This window comes from Wickerhamomyces ciferrii, contig 00011 (assembly GCF_000313485.1).
Source record: "Wickerhamomyces ciferrii WGS project CAIF00000000 data, strain NRRL Y-1031 F-60-10, contig 00011, whole genome shotgun sequence".
In the NCBI taxonomy this organism is placed as follows: domain Eukaryota; kingdom Fungi; phylum Ascomycota; class Saccharomycetes; order Phaffomycetales; family Wickerhamomycetaceae; genus Hansenula; species Hansenula ciferrii.
The window spans coordinates 35,262-62,930 of NW_011887729.1; the positions used below are offsets into that span (position 1 = coordinate 35,262).

At 31.3% G+C, this 27,669-nt stretch overlaps 12 protein-coding genes across 12 annotated transcripts; 5 read left to right on the forward strand and 7 right to left on the reverse strand.

Moving 5' to 3' along the window:
• Positions 1–348: 348 nt before the first annotated feature.
• On the reverse strand, positions 349–1,389 carry WHI2 (Whi2p; the record flags this gene model as incomplete). The annotated part of the gene is made up of 1 exon (XM_011278724.1): positions 349–1,389. The coding sequence occupies one exon, from the start codon at positions 1,387–1,389 to the stop codon at positions 349–351; it is 1,041 nt and encodes a 346-aa protein (XP_011277026.1).
• Positions 1,390–1,941: 552 nt separating this feature from the next.
• On the forward strand, positions 1,942–2,451 carry YAE1 (Yae1p; the record flags this gene model as incomplete). The annotated part of the gene is made up of 1 exon (XM_011278725.1): positions 1,942–2,451. One exon carries the CDS (start codon positions 1,942–1,944, stop codon positions 2,449–2,451), a length of 510 nt encoding a protein of 169 aa, XP_011277027.1.
• A 2,768-nt stretch (positions 2,452–5,219) lies between these two features.
• Positions 5,220–12,239, reverse strand: TOR1 (phosphatidylinositol kinase-related protein kinase TOR1; the record flags this gene model as incomplete). Its single annotated transcript, XM_011278726.1, has 1 exon — positions 5,220–12,239. The coding sequence occupies one exon, from the start codon at positions 12,237–12,239 to the stop codon at positions 5,220–5,222; it is 7,020 nt and encodes a 2,339-aa protein (XP_011277028.1).
• A 264-nt stretch (positions 12,240–12,503) lies between these two features.
• Positions 12,504–13,980, forward strand: ARP3 (actin-related protein 3; the record flags this gene model as incomplete). The annotated part of the gene is made up of 2 exons (XM_011278727.1): positions 12,504–12,541; positions 12,720–13,980. The coding sequence occupies 2 exons, from the start codon at positions 12,504–12,506 to the stop codon at positions 13,978–13,980; spliced, it is 1,299 nt and encodes a 432-aa protein (XP_011277029.1).
• Positions 13,981–14,153: 173 nt separating this feature from the next.
• CCT5 (chaperonin-containing T-complex subunit CCT5) lies at positions 14,154–15,797 on the reverse strand (the record flags this gene model as incomplete). The annotated part of the gene is made up of 1 exon (XM_011278728.1): positions 14,154–15,797. One exon carries the CDS (start codon positions 15,795–15,797, stop codon positions 14,154–14,156), a length of 1,644 nt encoding a protein of 547 aa, XP_011277030.1.
• Positions 15,798–16,748: 951 nt separating this feature from the next.
• LIA1 (deoxyhypusine monooxygenase) lies at positions 16,749–17,708 on the reverse strand (the record flags this gene model as incomplete). Its single annotated transcript, XM_011278729.1, has 1 exon — positions 16,749–17,708. The coding sequence occupies one exon, from the start codon at positions 17,706–17,708 to the stop codon at positions 16,749–16,751; it is 960 nt and encodes a 319-aa protein (XP_011277031.1).
• A 610-nt stretch (positions 17,709–18,318) lies between these two features.
• Positions 18,319–19,083, forward strand: ADD66 (Add66p; the record flags this gene model as incomplete). The annotated part of the gene is made up of 1 exon (XM_011278730.1): positions 18,319–19,083. One exon carries the CDS (start codon positions 18,319–18,321, stop codon positions 19,081–19,083), a length of 765 nt encoding a protein of 254 aa, XP_011277032.1.
• Positions 19,084–19,268: 185 nt separating this feature from the next.
• Positions 19,269–20,036, forward strand: EMC3 (ER membrane complex subunit EMC3; the record flags this gene model as incomplete). Its single annotated transcript, XM_011278731.1, has 1 exon — positions 19,269–20,036. The coding sequence occupies one exon, from the start codon at positions 19,269–19,271 to the stop codon at positions 20,034–20,036; it is 768 nt and encodes a 255-aa protein (XP_011277033.1).
• Positions 20,037–20,766: 730 nt separating this feature from the next.
• NPA3 (GTPase NPA3) lies at positions 20,767–21,995 on the forward strand (the record flags this gene model as incomplete). The annotated part of the gene is made up of 2 exons (XM_011278732.1): positions 20,767–20,807; positions 20,900–21,995. 2 exons carry the CDS (start codon positions 20,767–20,769, stop codon positions 21,993–21,995), a joined length of 1,137 nt encoding a protein of 378 aa, XP_011277034.1.
• Positions 21,996–22,091: 96 nt separating this feature from the next.
• On the reverse strand, positions 22,092–23,924 carry BN7_540 (glycoside hydrolase family 125 protein; the record flags this gene model as incomplete). Its single annotated transcript, XM_011278733.1, has 1 exon — positions 22,092–23,924. The coding sequence occupies one exon, from the start codon at positions 23,922–23,924 to the stop codon at positions 22,092–22,094; it is 1,833 nt and encodes a 610-aa protein (XP_011277035.1).
• A 314-nt stretch (positions 23,925–24,238) lies between these two features.
• Positions 24,239–25,255, reverse strand: BN7_541 (uncharacterized protein; the record flags this gene model as incomplete). The annotated part of the gene is made up of 1 exon (XM_011278734.1): positions 24,239–25,255. The coding sequence occupies one exon, from the start codon at positions 25,253–25,255 to the stop codon at positions 24,239–24,241; it is 1,017 nt and encodes a 338-aa protein (XP_011277036.1).
• Positions 25,256–25,700: 445 nt separating this feature from the next.
• On the reverse strand, positions 25,701–27,557 carry BN7_542 (uncharacterized protein; the record flags this gene model as incomplete). Its single annotated transcript, XM_011278735.1, has 1 exon — positions 25,701–27,557. The coding sequence occupies one exon, from the start codon at positions 27,555–27,557 to the stop codon at positions 25,701–25,703; it is 1,857 nt and encodes a 618-aa protein (XP_011277037.1).
• Between the last annotated feature and the right edge of the window lie 112 nt (positions 27,558–27,669).

Below are 27,669 nucleotides of genomic sequence, written 5' to 3' on the forward strand. Positions count from 1 at the left end.
CTTGTATGGATCTCTGGTATAATTGATTCCGAGTACTTTCGTCTTCACAGAGAGACGAGACATAATTTTAAAAACTCAGAGACGCGTGAAATGTTTTTGAACCGCTCCTCAGTGACGAACCAAAAGGTTCGCGGCCACACAGCGACGAAAATAATTTCTACGTCAAAAAATTCAAAACGAAATCATTAATTATATTATATTATTATAGTTCACTGTGCTAGTTATTATTTATAGGGTTCTTTTGATTACACAGATATCCCCCAGTTTTAATGTTTTTTTTTTGGCTTTTATTGCATTTTTTTACCTTTTTTTTTTTGCAATTATCTTCTTGAATATCTCATAAATAATCTAATGAACTCCGATTACAGAGAGTTCAAGAGTCCACACACGCCGTATGTGCAAATTAACAGTCACTTCTGATAAACCATCAGTCTTTAAAAGACCAGGAACTTGAATTGTAACTTCTGTGTTTGACCACCAACATTTACGTGCTGGTTTTCTCCAGAACAATAATAATTTTGATGATGTGCCTGCACTTTTGGCTCTGGATTCTGATCTATTTCTTGAAACTGAACGAGATGCTGATCTTGCAGCACTTTCAGCCAGTTCAGCTATTCTTGATCTTCTTGATTGTTTATTACTTGTACTATTTGATGCAACTGGATTTAATGATGGTGATTCAGGTTCAGGTTGTGGAGGTTCTGGATGTTTCAAATCAACTAATGATAAAGATGTTAACACTGTTTTACCTGGTTCTGAAGATCTATGACCCCAATCACTTTGAACATCGAATCCTGATGAACATAACATCTCTAATAAATGTTCTTCAGCTGGGCCCAGTTTTTTACCTGGTTCATAACCTAAACCTTCAAAAATTTGTTCACGATTAACCAAATAGCTGCCTGCAGCTTGTTTAATTAATCTTATACCATGTGGACTAATACCCCTTTTAGGTGGAATCACATAATAATCTAAATCTTCCCTTAAAACAATAATTGCAGGTTTTTCACTTAAAACATCAGCATCAAGGGTTGAATAACCATCGTAAACTTCTGGTGTAGAAGAAGGTGGTAATTTCATAGCAGCAGAACTGAAGCTGTCTATAATGTATTGGAAACAACTAGGTGAGAAATTAACATAAACTGTATCATCTTCTGTTAAATTTGTGATGACATTCCCATTTATATCAACAAACACACCATTAGGGAACAAACATAACAGTATACTTTCAGGAAGACTCATCAGTTCGTCTCTTGTGATGTAAAACATTTGACCTCTGATGTTTAATTTGATGATTGAATTCAGATCCACATCTTCATCTATTTGTGTTGTATCATGTCTAAGAGGAGCTTCCGGAGAAACTTGAGTAATAATATCTGGATTTGACATATTGTGTGTAGAAGAGCGTTTTGCACCAGTATTAGATCTATTGGTAAGTATCCTCAATAACAATATCTACCTTCTTTAACCAGCAAAAAATAAAATGGAAACTTTGATGATGATTCTTAAAATATAATTCACCGTGACTTCAATATTGCTTCAAAACAAAGACGTAAAAGAGCTGCGGAAAAGTCTCAGCGCAGATACCAAAGATACCAAAGGGAGACTGATGGAGTGCAAGCTCTGACTAACAGCTGAAGAGAACCACTGCACGCAAGAAACGGGCTTGAATTGAATGAATCTGATGGCGTTGTATGGACCTTCCAATAACAAATTCCTTACTATGAACAACAAACGCCAATGAAGTTTTTTCGTTCACAAAATCCTGAATTCCCGCGAATTTTTTGGTTTCCGCGGAAAAATTATGAGTATTACGTCAGCCGTATATTAATTTTTATATTAGTACCTGAAATAAATTTGATCTTTAAATCATTTGAACTTAGGTTTTACTAAGGAAAGAAGAGGCTATAGTTATATCAGATAGTCAATATACCGTTACTAATGCCTGGTCAAATGGAGTTCAAGAAAAAAGACGAAGAAGTGCTTTCAGATGGAGATATTTGGGCTGATAGTGATGAAGATGATTACAAACCAACAATAGATGAAGATGAATATTATGGTGTGAAACATGATGGTGTGGAAGATTCAGAAACTGCTGCATTGAGAAGACAACATGCTAAAAAGGGATATTTGGATGGTCTTTCGACTTCTAAGGAGGATAGTTTACAAGAAGGATTTGATAAAGGGTATCCAATGGGTGCAGAAATTGGAATCTTTGTTGGTAAAATGATTGGTCAATTACAAATTATAAAAGCTTTAGAAAATATTGATGATGATATAAAGAAGCGTGCGAATGTATTACTAGTCGAAGCTAGAAATGAGTTAACAATTCAAAAAGTTTTGAATAGAAAATATTTCGATGATGATTTGAATTTACCTAATGAGATACATACTTTACTACAAAGATGGAAATCTCAATGTGATGATCTATTTGATGACATAAAAGCATAGGACCACACTTATGACTCATTAACAACCAATACCAGAATACGCAAGCATTTTTTTGTTGATGACAACCATTTATAATATTACAAGACCAACATGAAACCATAAATTAATGAAAAACACCATCTAAGACCCAAAAAAAAACTAATATCACTTATTCAAACCATGTAACTAGAATCAGATATTGAAGAAAGATGACTGGAACAAGATCTTTCAAATGAAATATTTTTGTGATTTCACAAATCAATTTCATTATTCAACAATTAATAAACCACATTTTTTCAAAATAATTTGGAAAATAACCAATGGAATAATCCACAAATTTTAAAATCTCCATAACTAATTATACAAATTGTTAGTTTCATGATTATACCAATATAAAGAATTTTATTAATTGTTTAATACTCACGATAAACTAGTTGGCTTACCATTCTTCAGACGTTTTTCTTTTTGTCTTTTTCTAAACAGTTCCTCTTGTTTTCGTTTTTTAATAAGGTTCTGACGCCAAATTGTTTGGTCTCTAACATGTTGTTGTATTTTTTTGGATGTTTCTAATTGTGCTGCTGACATTATGGTTATGATGGGTTGTGATTTAGTATGATTGAGCTACTGAACATTTAAAACAAGGTTTATGATTGAAGCTGATTTTGATCAATGAATTATTTTTCAAAGTTTTTTTTATATGGTGTTTGTGTCACAACTTTGTACTGTAATAAATATCACACTTTAATATCATAATTAAGCTACGAATAAACTCATTAGAATATATAGACTTATCGTTAAACATTCATTATATTAATATATGTACCTCAAATACCAGGATGACACCAGTAGAGATTAATTAAAACATCATTAGATCGATTTTATGTATAATTAAACCAAACAAAAACAAAGAATTTGATCAACAGCTTTAATATTAGAACAAACCAAACCAAAACAATTACCGAAACAAACCAAATGAATTGAACAATTTAGTAAACTTTTCATAATAAGATTAGCAAAAATGACCATGTAATGTGCACGAAGAAATGATATTGTAATTATCAAGACAACAAGTCCAACAATTGAACCAATTTGAAACCTTGATGACTGGAAATTTCAGCAGCGACTAGAAAACCAAAGATTTCAATGAGTTGGAATTTAAACTAATTCTTTATGGGAATAGTCAATCTGTATTTTTTATCCCTTTGCATCATGCTCTCTTGACGCATCAGCTTCAGGTTCACCTCTACTATATCTGATAAATAAATATTAGTATAACTTTCTTTTAGAACTCAAGACTCACATGATACAAATACATACCTTTGTCTAAGACCAAGTGATTCTCTCATAATTGCTTCTTCTCTTCTGTTTTTCTCTCTTAATTCTTTAAAATGCATATTTTGACCTCTTACAACAAGTCCCAATATCAGGATAATGTAACCACCGACCATACCGACCATAGTACCAGAAACACAAAGAGGAGTGGGCATAATGAATGTATAATTAACGAATGAAACAATGAATTAATGAATGAATGAATGAACAGATGTTTAAATGACTGAAAACAGTTGATTTAGTGTATATGATGTCTTTAAAAGTACGATCAGATCAATGGAGTTGTGAAGTAGAACTAATCTATTTTCATTTAACCGATGGCCATGATGAACCACAAAACCAAAATTAAAGTACCACCGATAAAGCACTTGAAGGCGCCAAAAATTATACATAATTACTGACAAAAAGAAAATCAAAAAGTGCTTATGTATATCCATTAAGGCCTTATACGGTATACTTATATACTGCCTTTGAGAACTTGATTAATTTCGAATTCAAATCTACGTAGATCTCCATATTCATAATAGATTAAACGTGAGACATATTCTTAGCACTCGACACTCGACGTCCGACATTTGATTTGAATTAAAGATTTCAACTTGTTGGGATTGGATAATTAATATGCAGCAAACAAATAAAATCTAACCATGTGTTAATATATAATGCATTATGATCAATGTTAATATAAATATCAAGACCAGCACTAGAACAAAATTTATTGAAACCAATTATTTATCAATATGACTGCAGATTTCAGCAGTAGACAATGAGTCAGGGATATTTGAATATGAATGTAAATATATGATAAACTGATAATTTATGGGAAAACTCAAAATATTGTACTATAGGAATCCTTTACCAGCTTAATTTCTTGATGTACCAGTTTCTGCAGATTCATCTCTATTATTTCTGATACATAATTGTTAGTATAACTGTCTTTCAAAACTCAAGCTCCACAAATGCTCACAAAAGTACATACGGTTGTCTATGACCAAAGGCTTCTCTTAAAATTGCTTCTTCTCTTCTAGATTTTTCTCTTATCTCTTTACCTATGATGTTTTGGCCTCTAATGATCAACCCTATCATAAGAGCAAAATAACCACCGACTGCAGCGACAACACAAAGAGGAGTAGTCATGATAAATATATAATTAACGAGTGAATGAATGAATATACGAATGAATGAACGACTGATGACAGTTGATCTAGTGTATGATGTCTTTATAAGTCAGTCATGGAGTTTCAAGATCTAAAAAATGGATCTATTTTCATTCAACTGGAAGGACATAATGGTGGCCACAAAACCAAATTTAATGCACCACCGATTTAGCGCTCTGAACTAAAAGATGTCTACAATGAAAAAAGGTCAAAACATAAAACCGTCTAATAAAAACTTTTTCTCCCCATAATGAAAACAAATACTTTAATATAAATATAAATAACCAATAATTATGCATCTTACCAGAATGAACACCACCCTATATAATGTTGACATAAGTTCTCAACTGATGTAGCTTGTTGAATCAATTTATCAACTTGATCTGGAACACTTAATTCACTAACACGTGTAAAATCATTACCTGTCAACTTATCTGTGATTCTTTTCAAAACCAAAATAGCTCTTGCATTTCTAATTTCAATCTTTTGTTGAACTTCCAATTTGGCGGCTTCTTGTTCATCAATTTGACCTCTACGTAATAATTCTGCAGTATTTACTGGTTGGAAACCAATTTCAGAACCTGTTATGGTTTCTGTTGGTAAATCAAACCCCCAATTAATCAATGGATCATAAGCAAATGCTTCCAAAATAGCCATTAATGACTCTTTATTATCACGTAAAACTCTCATAACTTGTTCACAAGTAATTCTAAATGTACCTTCAATACCACTAACTTCCATAGCATAGGTTAACATTCTTGTAAGTCTAAATGGCACTTTTTCAGGATATTTTTCACGTAAAATAGCAGCTTCAAAACAATCACCGAAATCAATATGAATAACTTTACCTGTAATTCTATCCAACATCAAATTTGAAGGATGACGATCACCAAGACCTAAAATATAACCAACCATAGACATAACAGCTAATGATCTTGTATACGTAGTTCTTCTATCTAACCATGATTCAGATGATCTACTCTTTAACCATAACACCTTGTATAAATCTTGACCTCTTGTGTTATCCAGAGCATAAGTGAACACTTCAACTTTTTGTAGTAATGTTAAGTTATCATAATCTGGTGCCATTTGTAACATGATACGATGTTCAATGTTTAAAATGATATTTCTTGATTCACGATATTCTCTAATCAAAACGTGGAAAGTATCACTATTTGGAACCCAACCTAATAAACCTGTTTTTGGTGACAATGGAATAGGTGGATATTGCTGAATATCTAAATGTCTTTTGAAACATTCTGGATCATTGACCAATAATGTATTGACTAAACCAAATAATTGCATGACTAAACTATCTTGACGAATATCTTCATGACCTTTCAATAAATAGAAATATTCTTTACCATCACTACCTTTGATACCAATACGACGTGGTCTTTGTTTAGATGAAATAACTGAAAAGTTAGGTTCAAAGCTCACAACATTAATGATTGGTTTACCAGGTTTATAAGTACCAGGAATTGCAAGCTCAAGATCTTTAGCAGCCAATAATTTTGGAGAAACATATTGTAACTCTAAAGTTTGTAGTTGTGGCAGTTGTCTGTTAATACGACGGAAAACGTTATAATAAATATCCCACGCTTGATTTAATTTAGCAATATCTTTGGTACGACGGAAACTCAAGACCCATTCATAAGCATGACTTAAATCTCTACCGAAAGTGTTTTGAAATGAAACTTCACGTAAAGTTTCAGGACCTCTTTCAAGCATTTTATGAAGTGGTTCCAAAACAGCAAACATCTTTTCTGTATTATGTTCACCAAAGAACAGTCTTGACGCATCTTCCAAACCTTCATACCATAATTCATGCCATAACACAGCAACTCTAATAAGTTCATCACTAACAAGTTCTGATTGACCAACCAAAGTTGGACTATGAATTCTCATTTTATCAAGAATATTCAAAGCAGCACGTTGTCTTGAAACACTATCAGATTTAACAGCAACAGTTAATGGATGGACTAAAGCTTGTGGATGTGCTTTACCTAAATCTGATAATAAACCATGTAATGATCTACTAACTGTTTGGTTTGGTTGATGAATTCTGGAAATCAATTGTGGAATAACTTCTAACCAAGTATCAATCTTGACCATACCAAACCCATCAGTCATTGCCTGAGCAGGTTCTGGAACACCACCAAATGTGAACCATAAAGTTAATAATCTTAAAGTATCTTGAAGTGGATTGGTTTCTGATAATGAAATAGAATGGAAGAACCCACGAATTGCAGGAACAACATGTTGTTGAACAAGTTCTTGAGAAAATGCATTTTCACCATCACTATTTTCATTGATTGCAGATTTTGAGGTCAGCAATGAAATGACTTCAAAGTTAGCCAAAGCCCAATTATGCCATGCCTTATACCAATTACTGTCAAAGTGTGTAGCCAACAAGTATGAACCAAGAATTGTTTCAGAGTTTTCAGTTCTCCATTTAGGTTGTAAAGCAACTTGCCATTCACCTTGTTTCAAGAAACATCTAGCTAATAATCTCGTATATTCTTGAACATTCTTGATATTTGTGTGTGCTGGTAATGGTTGCGTAATCAAATCATCAGGATTCAACCCTAAATCGTGTGACATTCTGGATGTAAAATCAATTAAATGACTCAATGCTTCTTTTTGCGAACCCGTAGCCCACATATATTTCAGTTGAGCATAGACAACTTGTGGTGGTGCTCTTGATGTGTTTGGATCATCACCTTCTTCTAATAATGAATTTAATGATTTTTCAGCTAAACCTAATCTACCCGATTTTCTGCATAAATTGGCAAATTTGATCCACATTTCCATATCTTGTTTCGGTTTAACAACTAACATACGGACTTTTAATAATCTTTGCCAAATATCAACATTTCTTTGACAACCCAACAATCTAGCATTCCAAGTTTTTCTCATGACACCACGAGCTTCAGAATGTTGAGGCATGTTCTTATACTTGATGATTTCTTCCAACTCTGCAAGCATTTGTACTCTAACAACAACACCATAAGCTCTACTATAACTTTCACTAACCAGGGCTGTAATTTCAGTAACTAGCAGATCTCTAGCTTTGAATATATGTGATGAAGCTTCTTCAAAATTGTTTCTATGAAGACTTAAAATAGCATTGAAAAATGATTTATCTGGAGATTCTGGTTTCATGACTGTGATGTAAGTATCTAATCTATCCCATTGACCTAGACCCCAAGCAGCAGCAGCGGCCAATGGAGCAACAGTTCTTCTAATATCAGTAGATGAATTTGTCCATTTTTCTTGAGCCAATTGAGACAATTGATCCCATTCACCTAAAGCATGCAAACAACGCATTTTACCCATGGTTGTTTCAATTGTATCAACTTCTCTTTCATTATAAGCTTTCAATGCATCTTCCCATCTTTGTAACTTTTCATACCAAGTTTCTTTCAATTGTAAATCATGATGTTGTTGAGCATGTTTTAAAATACCAATAGCTGCATCAGATTGTTGAAGTTGATTATTGATACTAATCAATGATTCGATAGTTGAAGTTGATGGCTCTTGACTAAATTCCAATTCTTTATAATGTAAAGCTTTAGCATAAGCATGACAACGTTGTGCATATTGACCTAAAGTCGAAATATGAATAGGTAATGGTTTATCATCATGTTCCATAAATTCAGCCAAATTTAACAAAGTTTGATAAATTTCTGGTGGATTATTTGGTGAAGATAATGCCATACATAATGATTGAACTAATTCTTCTTGATGTTGTGTATATAATTCACTCCAACAACTTGCAAAACTTGCATTGAATAAATCTTTAGCTAATGGGTAATAACTGCTTGCAAGTGAAGAACATGCTCTCAAGGCATGTGATGGTGATTCTTTTAACAATTGAACACTTAATCTCCTACTCCATTCTTGCCAATCTTCCTTTGTACGACATTGTGAACATTGCCATGCGTTTTTCAAAATTTGTTGATTAACAGGTAATTTCTTGGAAGGCAGCTCCACTATATCTAAAGCATCACCATTTTCAAGTTCTTTATCCAAAATCAAATTTTGAGGTAATGGTTCATCATTTAATAATTTATTAACCAGTTGATCATATGTAGATGATTGAATTCTATTCTTAACTAAAATTTTATTAACAACAGGTATGAAAACAGTAAATTCATTACCCATTTGAAGCAACAATAAGCTCATAGTATTCATAGCAGCTTTAATTAATTCATCATTTTGAGTACCTAAAACTCTTAATAATGTATGTATGATTCTTGAAGACATATCATTCAAGCTAACATTTCTTGATAATTTTCCCACTGTGGTAATTGCAAATTTTTTTAAATTTTGTGGACCAAATTCAAATAGATGGACAACATTTGGGATGATTAATGGAACATATTCTTCAATACTACTACCGAATACAACAAATGCTTTTAAAATCCTTATGGATACATTTCCTGATTTATCATTACCAAAAACATCTAATAATAAAGGTAAAACAGATGATAAATGCATTTTGAATTCTCCATTTAAAGCTTTTGCAATTGATTCAATTAATGATATTATAGTTACTTGTAAATTAGGTTGATTGAAAAAAGTTCTAATGGCTTCAAAAACTTGTGGTAAGAAAGGTCTAATATGTTGTTTAACAATACTTATCAAAGCACTCATTTGTTGGAGATAAAATTCCAACATTGATGAAGCACATTCATGCATAACACTGATAATAGCTTCAATTATACTTCCAGTGAATTTGATACATGTGATTGTAATAGTTTTGAAAATTAAAACAATTGTTTGAATACAACTGGAATGATACGTTGCTAATGATGAATCTTTCAAGATTTTCAATAATGTACTTATAACAACAGTTGGGTAATATTCTTCATTTGATGGACTCATACCTTGCATTAATAAAGCAACATCAGTTGGTGGACCTTCCACAACAATATGTTTTGAGATCCGTTCAACTTCCTTATGTTTATAAGGATCTAGAGCACCCAATATACCTAACAGTCTAACAGTTTCTCTTCTTATAGCTGGTGAAGTTTCAGATTTTAAGATATTTATTATAATACCTAATAATTGTGGATAATCAAGCAATGGTTGAATAACATAACCAGTTGAGCCTGAAATTTGACCTAAGGTTTTCAATGCAGCATCTCTTTTGAAAGATGAAGATTGATCTTGGAAAGTTTCTAAAATTAAAGGCATTAGATTTGGAATAAATGGCTTAACATCTTCACCACCAACAACAGATAATTCACCAAGTGCAGCTATAGAACTTGAAGCAACTGATGCACTTTTATCTCTAGCTTTTGGTAAAAGAACATCAACAATTGGTTTAACATAAGGTTTTGTAACATTTTTAGAAGATGTAATTAATAATGATAATAAAATTGCACTTTCCTCTTTTTTCCTACTAACTGATGAGTATTCTAGTTTTGTTAATAATTGAATTAAAGTTTTCCTCAGGAATGGAACAATATATGCAGGATTTATAAATGATAATCTTCCAATAATTTGAATTGCAACTTCTTGAATAGCAAAGAATTCATCATTTAAAGCCATAAATAATAAACGAACATTATCAGCTTGAGATAATTGAGGATCAAAATTAGAACCTAATGAATTTAAAACTTCCAATCTTATATCAGGAATTGGATCTGTAATTGCCACAGTTAATAATTTATCTAAAACTTCAGACACGGCATTTAATGAATAACTTGAAGTTTGGAAACAAACATTGTCCTTTAGGAACAAATCACATGATGTCAAAGCAGCATATTTCCTTACTTCAGGGTTATCATGTTCAATATAAGTAATTGTACAAAATCTAACAAATTCAAATAATGATTCATTTTTAAAATTGAAAAAACTTAACATTTTCATGGCTTGTATTATAATGTAGTCATCATCATTAATCCCATTACGGGACCCAGTATTATCTCTATATTGTCTTGCTAATTGTGGATTCATTATATTTGTTGAAGTTGGTGAACCAGGTTGACTAAATGGATATCCCGAGAGACAATAACTTAATAAATGTAATGTCTTGGTATTGATTATATTTTCTAATGGTGGGATTCTTTGTGTAAGAATTAATAAACATTCTCTCATATGATCACTTAAAGAACATGATAATAACATATCCAAGATATCTCTTTGTAAATGTTTTGTTAAAGCAGGTCCTACTGCATATGCTAATTTACCAACACAATAGAAAATAGCAGGTTCAATACTTCTCCGTATTCTTGATTTTGAAGTGAGACCATCTCTTATATTATCCAAAATTGCATCAAGATATGTTGTTATTTGACCTTCAACTTCATATGCAATATCACCAATTGAAATTAATATAGCAGCTTTTTCATTTTCTTCTTTCAATTGAGTTAAATAAAATAATAATGTACGATGTAAATATTTTTCAACAAACTTTGATGGGTTATATGCAGCTAATAATGGAATTATATGAGTAACTTCTTGTCTTATGATATTATATTTATGTTCTCTATATTTAAATGAAGTTTCAAAAATGGCATCATATTTATCTTGAATAAACATACCACCTTTCTTAACAAGTTCTTTAAATACTAAAAGAGACCCATGAATAGATTCACTTGTATTTAGTTTAAATCCATTAGATGCACCTTCAATTAATTTAGCGAACCAATTTTTCCTTAAATTTAAATCACGTTCATATATGACATCAAGACATTTTTCAAGAGCTTTTGCTGCATCAATTCTAATCACTAATTTTGAATCTCTTAATGCAGTCCATATGTTTTCCAATATAGTATTTACATAACTATGGAATAAAGTTGGTGAGTTTTCAGCAATAGCAGCTATAACTAATACAGCAGCATGTCTTTTACTTTCTTGTTTCTCGGTTTGTAATAATTCAATTGCATTTCTAGTTTCATGATCAACAAAATCCGAAGTTAAACTACCACCAGGTATGGCTAATTTCCCTAAAGTCTTTGCAGCTAACTTCATAATCTCTATATCAGAAGATGGTATCAAGAACCGTAGATAATTTGCCAATCTTGAAGTTTGATTAGGTAAATCTTCACCACCAAAGAAATCAATCATTGTATCCACAGCTAAGATCCCACCGACTTTCTCAGAAGCATCACTACCATGGATCAATTCGAAAATCTTGTTGTTGATCTCGTTGTTATATCTTGTGAACTGTTCCGAAGTGACCTCTCTCGCCGTTGTCACCAAGTGAGTCCTCAACTCCACCACAGCAGCTGTTCGTTCCTGAGCGCTCTTGGACCTGAGTCCCAGGAAGATCTGTGTGAGCGCAAAGCTGTCTGGCGGCTGCGACATCGTCTGATTGAAACACCTTTTGTACTAGAAATCCCTTTCTTTTCTAATGATTTCTGAATTCTGTTGATGTTTATAAGATAAAGAAGTTGATATTTAGACTGACTATAATTCGCGAAACCCACTAAATTTACCCGGTCGTTTTCTCTTTTGGGTTTCAGCGATTTGATTTCATGACAATTGATACCAGAAAAGCCCCTAATAAAGAACATAGTGTCAAACTCACAGATTGGGAATTGTCAGATTATAAAAGAATCACAGTGCACAATGTCGAACTTAACCACTCCTGCTGTTGTTATGGGTATGTATGGACACCAAAGAGAGCTCTAATTGGGAGGAAACACCCTCCTAATTGACTTTATATTTGAAGGTATATACTAACATTTCCGCAATTCTATAGACAAGTATGTGGATATCGGTGAATTCAGCCAAACTCATATCAATTTCTCGTCTGATTCAATTACTAACAACTTTTTCCTTTAGTGGTACTGGTCTTACCAAGCTAGGGTTTGCCGGTAATGATGCTCCATCTTATGTCTTCCCAACTGCAATTGCTAGTCGTGCTGCTAATTCTGGTAAACCTGCACCTCCTTCAAAACCTTCATTTTTAGGTGGATCTTCTGGTAATTCAGGTTCAAGTGGTCATTTACAAAGTAAAAGAGGTACAGAAGATTTAGATTTTTTTATTGGTGACGAGGCTCTTGATGCTGCAAATGGTCAAGCTTATTCACTTTCATATCCTATTAAACATGGTCAAATTGAAAATTGGGATCATATGGAAAGATTTTGGGAAAATTCTATATTTAAATACCTAAGATGTGAACCTGAAGATCATTATTTCCTTTTAACTGAACCTCCTTTAAATGCACCAGAAAATAGAGAAAACACTGCAGAAATTATGTTTGAATCTTTCAATTGTGCAGGTTTATATATTGCAGTTCAAGCTGTGTTGGCACTTGCAGCTTCTTGGACTTCATCAAAAGTTACTGATAGATCTTTAACAGGTACTGTTATTGATTCAGGTGATGGTGTTACACATGTTATTCCAGTTGCTGAAGGTTATGTTATTGGATCTGCTATAAAGAATATTCCAATTGCAGGTCGTGATATAACTTTATTCATTCAATCTTTATTAAGAGATCGTGGTGAAGCTGATACTTCATTACGTACAGCTGAAAAAATTAAACAAGAATTTTGTTATGTTGTTCCAGATATTGTTAAAGAATTCAATAAATTTGATAGAGAACCTGAAAAATTTGCTCAATATATAGTGGAAACAACAAGATCCAAGAAAATTGTTGATGTTGGTTATGAAAGATTTTTAGCTCCAGAAATTTTCTTCAATCCAGAAATTGCATCATCAGATTTCCTAACTCCATTACCAACTGTGGTGGATAATGTTATTCAAGCTGCTCCAATAGATGTTAGAAAAGGTTTATATAAAAATATTGTTTTAAGTGGTGGTTCAACAATGTTTAAAGATTTTGGTCGTCGTTTACAAAGAGATATTAAAGGTATAGTTAATGATAGAATTGCTACAAGTGAACAATTAAGTCATGGTACTAAATCAAGTGGTGTTGAAGTTGAAGTTATTTCACATAAAAAACAAAGACATGCTGTTTGGTTTGGTGGTTCTTTATTAGCTCAAACTAGTGAATTTAATTCTTATTGTCATACAAAACAAGATTATGATGAATATGGTCCAAGTATTGTTCGTAATTTTTCATTATTCAATGTACCATAAATTAATGAACATCATGATAAAAAACTAAACAGACTAATGTATAAATATGAAAAAGTATATATAAAAATGGAGTTACAATTTTTTTTTAGAAATAAAATAGACCTTTTGTAGGACTGTTTATTTGGTATCACACAAGCTATGTACGTTTTTGAAAACCCTCTAGTAGAGATTCATTAATATTCATCTTTACCAGTAATAATCACATCATTAATTTTTAAAATCATTCTAGTTAATTGAGTAGCTAATAATAATTGTTGTTTTTTACCAATTAATGGATCAACAACAAATAAATCTTTCATATCATTTGAACCTTTACCTAAACAATCAACACCTAAATTAGAATTTTGTTCTTTAACATGACGAGATTTAATATTTGTTAAAGTTTCAATTGGATCTAAACCTGAATTTTCAGCTAAAGTCATTGGAATTGTATCCAAGGCATTGGCAAAAGCTCTGAAAGCATATTGATCAATACCTTGTTGTTTATCAGCAGCTTCACTAACAGCTAAAGAACTTGTAATTTCAGCAGAACCACCACCATAAACAACTCTTGAATCACGGATTAAATTACGTACAACACAAAGAGAATCATGTAATGCACGTTTAGCTTCTTCAACAATCATTCTATTTGAACCTCTAAGGAAACATGTAACAGCTCTTGAATTTGAACATTCTTCAATAACTAACATACGATCTCTTGTTGTACCAAATTCTAATTCATAAACTTTACCAGCTTTACCTAATTTTTCTGGAGAAAGATCTTGAAATCTTGGAACAATACGACCATCAGTTGCAATGGCAATTAATTCAATTTCTGGACCACCAACCCAACGAACTGCAGGTAATTGATTTTGTAATAATAAATGATTAGCTTCATCATCAAACCCCCATTGACAAATAACTAAATTAGCACCTGACTCTTTAACTTGTTGAACCATTTCTTTAAATTTATTTTGTTCATAATCTTGTAAATTTTTAAATTCCTCTACAGATGAAATATCTAATTTATGTTTAGTTTTAGGTTTTGGAGGTTCAAATGGACAAGTTAATATAGCTAATTTAACATCTTCAATTCTTTTTGGCATTTGAGGATGAGAAAAATCTTTATCCAAGATAACACCTTTAATTAATTTTGAATCTTCTAATGATCCACCAACTTTACCTTCAACTTTAATTAATTCAAAATCAACATCTTTTCTTTCTTTATCAGCAACTGATAAGACAGCATCAACAGCCATCTTGGCAAATTGATCATGAGATTTACTAACAATTTTAGAACCTAATGAAGTTTTAGCAGCTCTTAAAAGTATTTCAGTATTACTTTCTATATCATCAGAAACTTTATCCAATTGATCAATTGCAACTTTACAAGCAGCATCAAACCCATTAGCAATCTTTATAGGATGGATCCCCTTATCAATCAATTCTAAAGCTTGATCTAATAAAGCACCAGCAAGAACAACAACACCAGTAGTACCATCACCAATTTCATCATCTTGAGATTTGGATAATTCAACTAATAATTTTGCAATTTCATTATCTAACTCCATTTGTGAAAGGATAGTAGCACCATCATTAGTAATTGTGATTTCTCCATCAGGACTAATCAAGATTTTATCAAGACCTCTTGGACCTAAGGAGGATTTTATAATTGATGCAACAGATCTAGCAGCTAATATATGAGTTTTTTTAGCTTCTATACCATGAACTCTTTTTTTATTACCTTGATCTCTAACAATGATGAAAGGTCTTCCCATTTCATCTTGTGCCACTATGGCATTAGACATGTCTGGCATCTCCATCATTTGTTGAGCCATTTTGAATTGATTATAATATGATGAGATCTATAGAATTTGATATTTATTCACTATGTATTTAAATTCTTTAATTTGGCCATCGCGTTTTGAAAGAAATCAAAGTAAAAGATCTGGAAAATCAAAACCGGGTAAAAATTTGGTGATTTTTCGCGAATATATTAAATAAAAAAAAATTTAGAGATGAGCTTAACTATTGAAATATTGAAATCATAGAAAAAGTATTTGGAATAAGTAATAAGAAGATCTTTTAAAGATGTCTGTTGTTGGTAGTTTGATTTTCTGTTTGGATTGTGGTACTTTGCTCGACCAAGTCACCAGTGCAAAAACTATAACGTGTGGCGATTGTGAAAGATCTTATAATGCTAAAGGTGAGTATTAATTAGTCCGATAATGAAATCATTTGATCTATATACTAACAATACGTTAAAGATTTCTCAAATTTAAAAGTTATCACCAAATCATCAGAAGAAGCATTCCCATCCACTCTTAGATTGAAAAAATCAGCAGTCAAGACTATATTAAAATCAAATGAATTAGAAGAAGGTGCAACTATTAAAGAAAAATGTCCAAAATGTGGTAATGAAGAAATGCAATATCATACATTACAATTAAGAAGTGCAGATGAAGGTGCTACTGTGTTTTATACATGTACTGATTGTGGTCATCGTTTTAGAACAAATAATTGATTTTGGAGAGATGTCTTTCCATATCATGTCATATCATACTATATACTAGTGGTATAAAGTTTCATGCATTTTATATATATAAATTTGGGTTTTTAAGTTAATTTGGTGTTTTGTATAATATTAATATAAAAGTAATATAGAAAGAGTGTCCTTGTAGTCTTATAGTACAGATTTAAATATAAATATAAACCATAATATATTATATAAACAAAAAATTATAAACACATTAAAAACACATTAAATATATACAACAATATTATAAAATTCAAGCAGTTGTTGCATATTCTAATTCACCAGAATTTTCATATTCCCACATATCTAAAGCAACAACAGCAGAATCTCTAACAACTTCATCTTCATCATCTTTTTTAATATCTTGTAAAATTGGTAAAACTTCATCAGTTGCAATTGAACCAAGAGCTTCAGCAGCTTCATGTCTAACCATTGGAGCTTCTCTAACATCTTTTAATACTTTAATTAAAGATGGAACTGTAACAGGATTACATATTTGACCAAACACATAGGCAATTTCATGTTTAAATAAAGCAGATTCATCATCAAATCCAGAAGCTAAAGCTAAACAAGCTTCATCAGTACCAATATCTCTTAATCTAAACATTGCTCTATAACGTTCAAATAATGAAGTATCTTGATCATTTAAAATATTTTTCAATTTTTCAATTTTATATTCTTGATCAATAGCTAATGGAGGAGCAGGATCAATTGATTCATAAAGACTTAATTGTAAATTTTCAGTTTTAGATTTTTCAGAATTTTCCCAATGAATTCTTTCAATGGCTAATTCACAAGTTTGTCTAATTTCAATTAGTGGATCATTTTTAAAATAATCTTGTAATAATTCAAGTGAATCTTTATCACCAAGAGCACCAAGTGCTTCAGCAGCTTCATGTCTAACCATAACTTGTTGACCTTTATCATCAATCAAAATACTTCTCAAGATTGGAGCAGCAGTCATATTTTTAGTTTGTCCAAGAACATAGGCAACTTCATGTTTTAATAATTCCGAACTATCTTTAAAACATTCACCAATATATTGAACAGCAATATCAGCACGAGCTTTATCAGTATCAATTTCTGAACCTATACATTTTAAATTGAATAAAGCTCTAAATCTATTTGCTAATTTAACATCACCAGACTTGTTAATCAAGATATCACGAAGTTGGTCGAGGGAAGCATTATCAACGTCTTGTTCGTCACTCATATTGTATTGTATTGGTATATATTGTAGTATATATATTCGAAATTGTATAGATGTTAAAGATAAAAAAGGTGAAATGTATGGTAATTTTTTTTTTTCATGCCAACTAATTCATGGTAAACAAAAAAAAAAAATAAAATAAAAAAAATTTGGAGCTCATCGAAAATCGTTAAAAAGAAAAAAAAATAATAGGCGTGTGGGTAAAAACAGGAACGGTTTGTGGGTGACTGGGCAGAGAACTTAGCTGATTTCATGGTAAATTTGAGCACCGGGATCTAGCCTAGAGTCCAGTAAATAAACGGGTGTTTAACCAGAATTTATTTTATTTGCGGTGATGAGGGTGAATTTAATGGGCAAAAGACTAGATTAGGCAAAGAGTAGTCACAGTATTGTATTAGTTGTATTATTTGTAGTAATATTGGTGGTGTCATTGGTTGTATTCTCGTTTAATCTTAATTGTTCAGGAATCAGTTCTGTTCAGTATTCGCACTGGATCAGGAACCGTCTGGGAGTATTATAACCAATCTCGAAGGCGAAATTGACACATTTGTAAAACAATTGGAAGAAACAGTGGAAGTTAAGAGTGTTATTAGTTCATTTGTTCTACGTTAATATGACTGTTGATCTAGTTCCTATCCAAGGCTCATTAGATTCATTGAAATCCCAAGTTAAAGGCTCAAAATTGGTGATTCCTTCAATATCAATAGGTAATGTTCCTCAACTATCAGCTGATTTATTCATACATAATTTACAAACCAAATTAGTTGCTCAATTGGATTCAACTTATCTTTATCCCTTTGCATCACCTGTTGATTATGTTGACAACGGTAAACAAGTGGATCATGATGTTGGAGTTTCCACTGCTTTAGAATTATATTATAATGAAGAATTAAATTTATCAATTATACAACAAAGATCTCCAATATTATCTGATTATTCACAAAATTTCTTGGATTATTTGGTCTCAGTTGTTACAGAGTTGGAATTCAATGAAGTATTATTATTAGATTCAAATGATCATGCTTTGAAAACTGATTTAAATTATTCAGATCCAATTGAATTATATTCAAATGATTTAAATGAAAGATTTAAATCTTTAAACGTTTCAAATACTTCAAATTTAGATAAAGCAAAAGAATTATTCACACCTTTTGTCTCCAACTTAATCCATAACTTAAATAACACCACCACAATAACTGCCTTGTTAATTTATGTTTATGAAGGTGATAATTTTTATGATGCTGAACTCTTCACTAAAAAAGCTCTAGATGTATTAAATATCTCAATACCATCCAATTTCCAAAAACCAAAATCTTGGGGTGGTGTATATGGTGATAGACCAATTCCTACTGGTTATGAAGAAGGTCTTTTTGGTTGAATATTTGTGTATATTAATTGTTAATTGGAAATCATATTCAGTATATTGATTTGTAATTTGTTATATAAGCACAGCGAAATTGGTGATAAAAATCAACGGGATCTTTGAAAGTATTCCAATAACAAAGAAACTAAGTGTAAGAACAAATCACTTGTTTCAATCTAAGAAGCTTCAGAAGTACCACAATGGCTGTTCCAGATCTTATAATTGACCCAAGTTTAAGGTATTGGGTCCTTTTACCAATCTCATTAGTTATGATACTTTTCGGGATCTTGAGACAATATATTCAAATTTTATTAAATCCAACACCAAAATTACAACCATTAAGTAAAATAAGAGAATCAGAACATATTAAAAAGGCACAATTATTGAAAACAAATTATATAAATTTACCTAAAAGGGATTTTGAATCAAGACAAAGTTACCTTAGTGAAAAACTTTCAAATGGAGAATATCTTGCTGAAGAAATCAAAACAGATGATGATCAACCTAAAAATCCATTAACTGATCCAGGTACAAGTGATGCAATGATGAATATGGCTAAGAATTCAATGGGGAATTTCCTATCACAAACAATAATGATGGGTTGGACAAATTTCTTCTTTGCAGGATTCGTTTTAATGAAATTACCATTCCCATTAACTTTAAGATTTAAACAAATGTTACAATCTGGTGTTGCAACAACAGATTTAGATGTTAGATGGGTTTCATCCATATCATGGTATTTTATTGTAACTTTGGGTTTGAATTCTATTTATAATGTTTTTTTGGGTGATGGTTCAAAAATGCCAAATCAAATGCAACAACAAACAATGGCACCACCAATGATGCCAGGTGGTCCAACACCTGATAAGATTATGAATCAAGAAGCTAATGATTTGAAAATTATTCCATATCAATATATTTTGGATGATGTTGATTCAAGAGTTTTGAAAATTTATGGATCAAAATGAAGACCAATTATATATTTGTATAGATAGAAATTAAACATCATGTATGATATAGATAGTTAGAGATGTAAACAATTTGATATAATTTTCTTATGAAGAGACTATAGACCATTCGTTTCTACTTATATTCTACAACTAGTATAAACAATTCATTTCAAAAAATATTTATTACAAGATGGTTCCAATTGACGCGTGGACGAAATTTTTCACATCCAACAACGTTCAACAGACCACCTTTGTTCATGCTTGGTCTCATAATTTCATATATATGACATAGAATTAATCAACTTTAATAATGTATAATGGTACTTGAAAATAAATATTTTGGATAGTCTTCATTCATAAAAGGAAACCAAGATAACTTTCCAGAAACTCACAACCATGGAGTAACGGAACAATGAGATCCTCGTATAGATCTTTGGTAGTGAAATAATAACCAACAATCAAGCCGAGAGGTTCAATAAATCACATTGACAAATAAGTGAATCCATAATTAAGAAAAACGAATTGTAAAATTGTTTAAAACATTGACGTTGTAAATTGTAATTGTTTTTGATGGAAAATTTAAAAAAAACACTGCTTACTAACCACTCGCACAACGATGACATAATCCATAGTGTATTTTGAAAAATTACATATAAGCAGAAAAAAAAATAAAGTTTTACTAATAGAACTTCTTTTTGGATCAAGAGTTCAAACAAAAGCTATTAAGTCAAATTAATTATACTTCAAAATGGCTCCACAAACTGTTCTATGTATCGGTATGGCCGGTAAGTACAATATCATATAACTCACCAGTGATTATTTTAAGAGTGCTTTTATACTAACAATAATAAAGGTTCCGGTAAAACTACATTTATGCAAAGATTAAATTCACATTTATATTCCAAAGAAACTCCACCATATGTTATTAATTTAGATCCTGCAGTGTTGAAAGTCCCATTTGGTGCAAATATAGATATTAGAGACTCTGTTAAATATAAAAAAGTTATGGAAAATTATAATTTAGGTCCAAATGGTGCAATTGTTACATCATTAAATTTATTCTCTACAAAAATTGATCAAGTTATTTCATTAGTTGAAAAAAAATCTGATAAATTTAAAAATGTTATTGTTGATACTCCAGGTCAAATTGAATGTTTTATTTGGTCTGCCTCAGGGGCAATCATAACTGAAGCTTTTGCTTCCACTTTCCCAACTGTTATAGCATATATCGTAGATACTCCAAGAAATTCATCACCAACTACATTTATTTCAAATATGTTATATGCATGTTCTATATTATACAAGACAAAATTACCAATGATTATTGTTTTCAATAAAACTGATGTTAAAAAGGCAGATTTTGCTAAAGAATGGATGAAAGATTTTGAAACTTTCCAAGAAGCCTTGAGAGCTGATGAAGAATTAAATAATGAAAATGGTTCAAGTTCCGGGTATATGAATTCTTTAGTTAATTCAATGTCTTTAATGTTGGAAGAATTTTATTCACAATTAGATGTTGTTGGAGTATCAAGTTATACAGGTGAAGGTTTTGATGAATTTTTAGATGCAGTTGATAATAAAGTTGATGAATATAATAAATATTATAAAGCTGAAAGAGAACAAATCTTAAAAGAAAAAGATGAAAAGGAGAAAAAACAAAAAGAAAAAAGTTTATCACATTTAATGAAAGATTTAGGTATAGATGAACAAAATAAGCGAAAGAAAGCCGCTAAAAAGGATGAAATTAATGTATTATCAGATACTGAAAGTTTTGAAGAAGGTGAACATGATGGTATTGTATTACCTGATGAAGAAGAAGGTGTAGAGAGAGAATATACTTTCCCAGAAGATAGAACTGGTGAAATTAATGATGAGGAAGAAGAAATACAAGCTCGTTATCAAGAAGCTTATGAACAAGTTGCAAAAGAAGCTGGTAGTAAAACTGCTGAAAATATTGCAAAATACATTCGTCAATAAATATAGATAATTGTGTATTCAAAAAAAAAATTAAATGAATGTGATAATATAATGAATATATAAACAGCTAAGCTAATATGGTGTAGATTTCAAACACTAATTAACACTTGGAATTGAATATGGTGTTTTAGCATATTCATCTTTAAAAATTAAATGAGGTTTTCTTTGAGCTAAATCTAATATAGTTTTACCAAATTCAGAATTTGCCCAAGCAAACCAAGGTCTTGTAAATTTAACACCACCTGGATATTGAACTTGAATACTTTCATGAATTAATCCTAACCCTGCAGTATTATGTAAAACACTTGATAAATTTTCTAATATTTCTTCATCATCATCACTAGTTCTTATAGACATTAATAAACTCATTGGCCATGCATTATGAATACCAATATGTGGTCCACCAATACCTTTGAAAAATTTGCCTTGGATATAATATGGATTACCTCTATTACTTAAAATCATTTTTCTTGTATTTTGATAAATTGGATCATCTTTACTTAGGAAACCTAAATCTGGTAATGATAATAATGATGGGATATTTGCATCATCCATAAAATTGGCACCACCATATCCATCAATTTCAAATGCAAATACTTTACCAAATTCTTTATGCTCAAATATAGCATTTGCGAAAATTGCATCTCTAATTGAATTACCTAATTTTGCAGTTTCTTCAATATATTCATCAATTGATTCTTGAGGTATTTTATCTTGAATTTTCTTTAAATTTTTACTAATTTTCAATAATTCAATTGAAATATGTGCATTACCTGGAATGAAAAATTGGAAAATACATGCATCATCTGAAGGTCTAAATGCAGAACGAACTAATCCAATATTATAATTAACTGGATTACCAGTACCAGCTAATGGTAAAGTTTCAGTCCCAACATTAGTATCTCTTTGGAATGTATAATAAAATGGTAAAACTGTTCCCTTTTCATCAAAAGTTGGTGATTGTTGTCTATGAATAACTTTTATAATATTTGTCACTGCATTAAACCAAAGTGTATTGAAAATTGTATAATCATTTGTAGCTTCAAAATACTCATTTGTTAAAGTTAAAAATGAAGCTAATGAATCAATTTCCCATTTACATTCAAATACATGTCTCCAATTAACTCTCGGAGAAACTTTATCAATATGAGTTTGACCTTTTTTAATACCTGAACCTGGTGGGGGATGGAATGCATTACAATAAGGATTAATCAAGATATAAGAAGCTTGGGTATTAATAGCACCTCTCATCAATTCTTTTAAATCTTCATCTTGATTTGTAAAATTATGATATATTGATAATTGTCTTGCAGCATCTCTTAACCATTCAGCATGAATATCACCAGTAACAACAAAAGATTGTGAATATTTAGTAGAAAGATCTGAACCTTTTGGTTTATGCCATAATATAGTAGTATCCAAAGTATTTGGTAATGCATTTTCAACAAGTCTTGCTAAATCTGGATCTTTAATTTTTTGTTTTAAATCTTCAATAACTTTATCCACTGCAGGTGATACAAAAGTACGACAATTTTCTGGTGGTCTTTGGAATGGTAATTCTAATGGGCCCTCTGAAAATGGTTGATGTAACTCTTGAGAATAATCAACATAATTCTCACAAGTTTGAGCTCTAAATCTTGAATTTGTAGCAGTCTTAGGTTTTTTATATTGATGTAAATTATCTTTATCCAATATACTACCACCATTCCCATCATGATTGTTGATTTTAATTTGATTATCAACATTGTATAGTTGTTCTAGTTTGTGGTTTAAATAATCAATATCGTCATCATCATCATTACCAATTCCTCTAATAACGTAAATTAACCCCAAGGCAATAACAATACCAAGCACTAGTCTCAATGGTCTTATCCTTCTGAATCTTTGTTTACTATAAGGGATTGTAAATGGTTTTTTCTCACTAGTCATTGTTTGAGTGTGTGAGTATGCGAATGCTTTAGTATGAATAAGCGATAACTTGGATAGTTTCAATTGGAATGTTGTTGATATTTATATATTGGTTTGAATTCAAAAGATTGTGAGGTACTGTTTTTATAATATAGGCCATGATCGCGATTTTTTTGGCTTTGTGATTAGCGCATTTACAAACTATTCAGACTACAAGTTGATCGATTGACAAGTTGTGTCAATTCAGAAAGTTAATTTGGAGATCTGATTGTGTGATATTGCTCAGATTATCTATATCTATTATTTCCAGGATTTTCCTGGCTTTTCCTGGCTTTTTAGCTGGTGATTTTATGGTTGATATCAGTCTTCCCAGTGTCTGCAATGATAAAACTGATACTCTTGTCAGTGGTGGATAACTTCAACAAGTTGGACTCCCCAATCTTCTTCAAAATGGACTTGGATGTGCTGTCTTCAGTGTGTGAGTCAATAGCCTTTTTCAATAATGATTCGTAGTTCATCTCTTTGGTATCCGATGTAAAATCCTTGGAAATTGAAATTAAATCTTGTGCTAGTTGAGGAGAACGATCAAGATTCACATATAATGACACCAATTTATAGCTGCCTTTGTTGGCTTGAAGCACATCGATGATCTTTGGGGTGATTTCAATGGCATGACTTGGGATTGATATCAATTTCATGAACGAACCTAATTTACCCACTTTAGACGAAGGTTGAATCCTGAGATTTGCAAGGCATTTATATAAGATTGGATCATTTTCCAAGAGCTTTATGAACATCTCTTTCTGGATATTTAGGAATTTTGTTGTATTAGGCACAGATTCAAAAGCCTTAATGGTACCTTCAATTTTGTTTTTATAGTTTACATCTGTAGCAGTATCACTTATATCATTTATAATCAACAATATTGAATTATCCTCAATGATTTCCTTATATGACTGGGAAATCTCTGGTTTCTTGGTTTCAAATGTCATCCATTGAACATCTTTTGGATTGGAATAATCTATGTTTCTTTGTAATCTCCCAGTTGATGATAATCCAAACATATTATTTGATCCCATTCTTGGAATACCTGAGCTTCTATCATCACCTCCTTGTAATATACTTCTCGAGGCGGCTGGATTGATCTTGGATAATCTGGGAAGACCAGAACCTTGTGTAAATAGTTGATCTTGTATTTCTTCTTTCCGTATTGGATCAGTTTTTGATAAAAACCTTGCAACTTTAGGATCTGGATATAATTTGTTACCTTGTGGTTTCTTTTGGTATGGTTTTGATTTGAGTGTTTTCGAAGTAGCTTCGGCCAACTTCCCTAATGTATTGGATTTGGACATCTTGAATATCTTCTAAAAATGGTATTTATATTTACTGGTCAGTTGTTGTAGACATCATATGAACTAATTGTTAGATCAAAAATCTTGTTAGATATTGAAGCTGGAAGTTGGGATTCGTCGTTACGAAGCCCCGAGTCCCATATAAATTCACAACGGTCTTCATAAAACAAAATCTATGCAACAAGATCTATCAGACAGCTGCTATTTATGAATCGAACTTGTCGTTGAAGTTTAAACTATGAATCCTTAACTAAAAATGTTGAACTTGACAAAAAAAAAATTGCAGGGTTGAGATTAGCTATACGTACAATGGTGATTCGTTTTTAAGCTACAAATTTTATAGATATTGCATGTGATATGATAAATTATCTGTATATTGAGATAGATATCAAACTATAACATACGAATTTATAATCAAACTTATGAACTATATCATTTAATAATATCAATCTTCAGAGTCCGACACTGAAGTATCAATAATTATGGTTTCTAGGTTTCCTTGAGGAAGAATCTCAATCTTTGGATCATTCTTGCACTTGAAAAACCTTAGCTTAACCAACTTGGGACAATCTTTATTTGTTAGCTGTCCCTGTATCTTCTTAACATATGAAATATCAATATTTTCTAGCTCTGGAGATAAACTCAGTTCAGGGAGAATCACATGAGTTTCAAACTTAGATCGACCATAATATTCTTTGTGTCCTTGTATAATCAACTTGGTTAGAGAAGGAAGATGACAATTGGATAAGTTAACTTCTGAATCCACATCATTTATATCAAGAACTTCAAGATGAGGTAATTTAGTGTCTGATATATCAAGAGCTGGTATATCTTGACAAACAAGTTGGTTAACATAATTGCTTGAATTTTGATCAAAGAAATCTTTAGAAACTTGACATGCCTTAAGTTTGAGATATTGTAAATTTGGTGCAACTAATTTGGGAATCTTTTGATTTTTATCAGACCCGTATTTATCCCTTGAAATTTCTAATGATTTCAGCTTATTGAATTGAGCATTAGTAGGGTATTCTTTAACAGGGGCACCCCTCAAACACAGTTCTTCTAGATTTACCATATCTAATGATTCTATAATATGGTGACAATTGTATATTTCACCTTTTCTAGCATTTCTAAGGAAATGAAGAGGTAGCTTTGAAATATCATGATTACTTTTGGCAGTAGTATCATAAGCTGTTGACGGGGTATATCCGATTTCAAAGCTCTCCAATTGAGGAAACATCATACTTTCAATATTTGTAATATTTAAACCTTTAGACGATATATAAATTGATTCTAAAACTGGGAATGATAACTTTTCCAGACCTAACTCCAAATATGATGCAATTACAGTAAATTTTTTCAACAATGGTGCTGAAATGTTTTTAATTTCATTAATTATTTGACCACTTCTTATTTCCAGCTCTATCAAGTTTGGAAATTCAAGATCCTTCAAACCATGGGTTGAGGAATTATTATTTGCTTCTCGACTTGAAAGGTTAATATAAAGATATTTCAACTTTTCACACATGGAGCTTGTGAATAAAATACCCTCGTGGAATGAATTCAACTCCAGTACTTCAGGGAAGACTGAAGACTTCTCAAATGATAATTCTTTAACATTTTCAATAGTCAGATTTTTCAAATTTGGATAGAAATTCAAATTAGCAACACCTTGATATTTAGATATTTTGAGATTTGTTACTCCTTCAAATGGTGTAGTAATCTCTGTATTAATGGTATGAACTCTTCGATTAAATTCAAAGTACTCTAGTTTCGGTAAGCTGAGATACTTTAATGAATAAACTGGATTGTTTGACATATTTATCAGGTCTATAACTGGATGATCGAAGGAAGTATGCTCATGAGCTTTGACACTAAACATTACACCATTGGTATTTATCTTAGCGATATTTTCAATTAATTCATTGGTTTCATTGATGGGACCTTCATCTCTATTATAAGGATACCCACGATCACGACGTACATGATTTCCAAAAATTTCAAACATCACAGTTCCATTGAATATTTGAAACTTATCAACGTTTCTCTTCTTACCAGATTGACCAAGCTTGAAACAGTAGCGATTTGATAAGAATGAGAATTCAGCTTTATCTCCACAATCAGTAAAGACTCTATAATTCTCTTTGAAATCGTTTTGTAATTTAGGAACAGCACGAACATAATTCAATAAATCAAGGGATTTTAAATTATCCATAATCAAATGTAGAATTTCATCAGGGAAATTTAAAAGAGCATTGAATTCCTTCTGTTGCTTTCTTAATTTTGATCTAGAAGGACTCATTGTTTGCTATTGTATAATATAGTTGATAAACAACAGTATCAATTGTTTGATATTAATTCAAGATGATGGATATTTATGACACAAATTGCAAATTGGATTATTTTAATCTTTT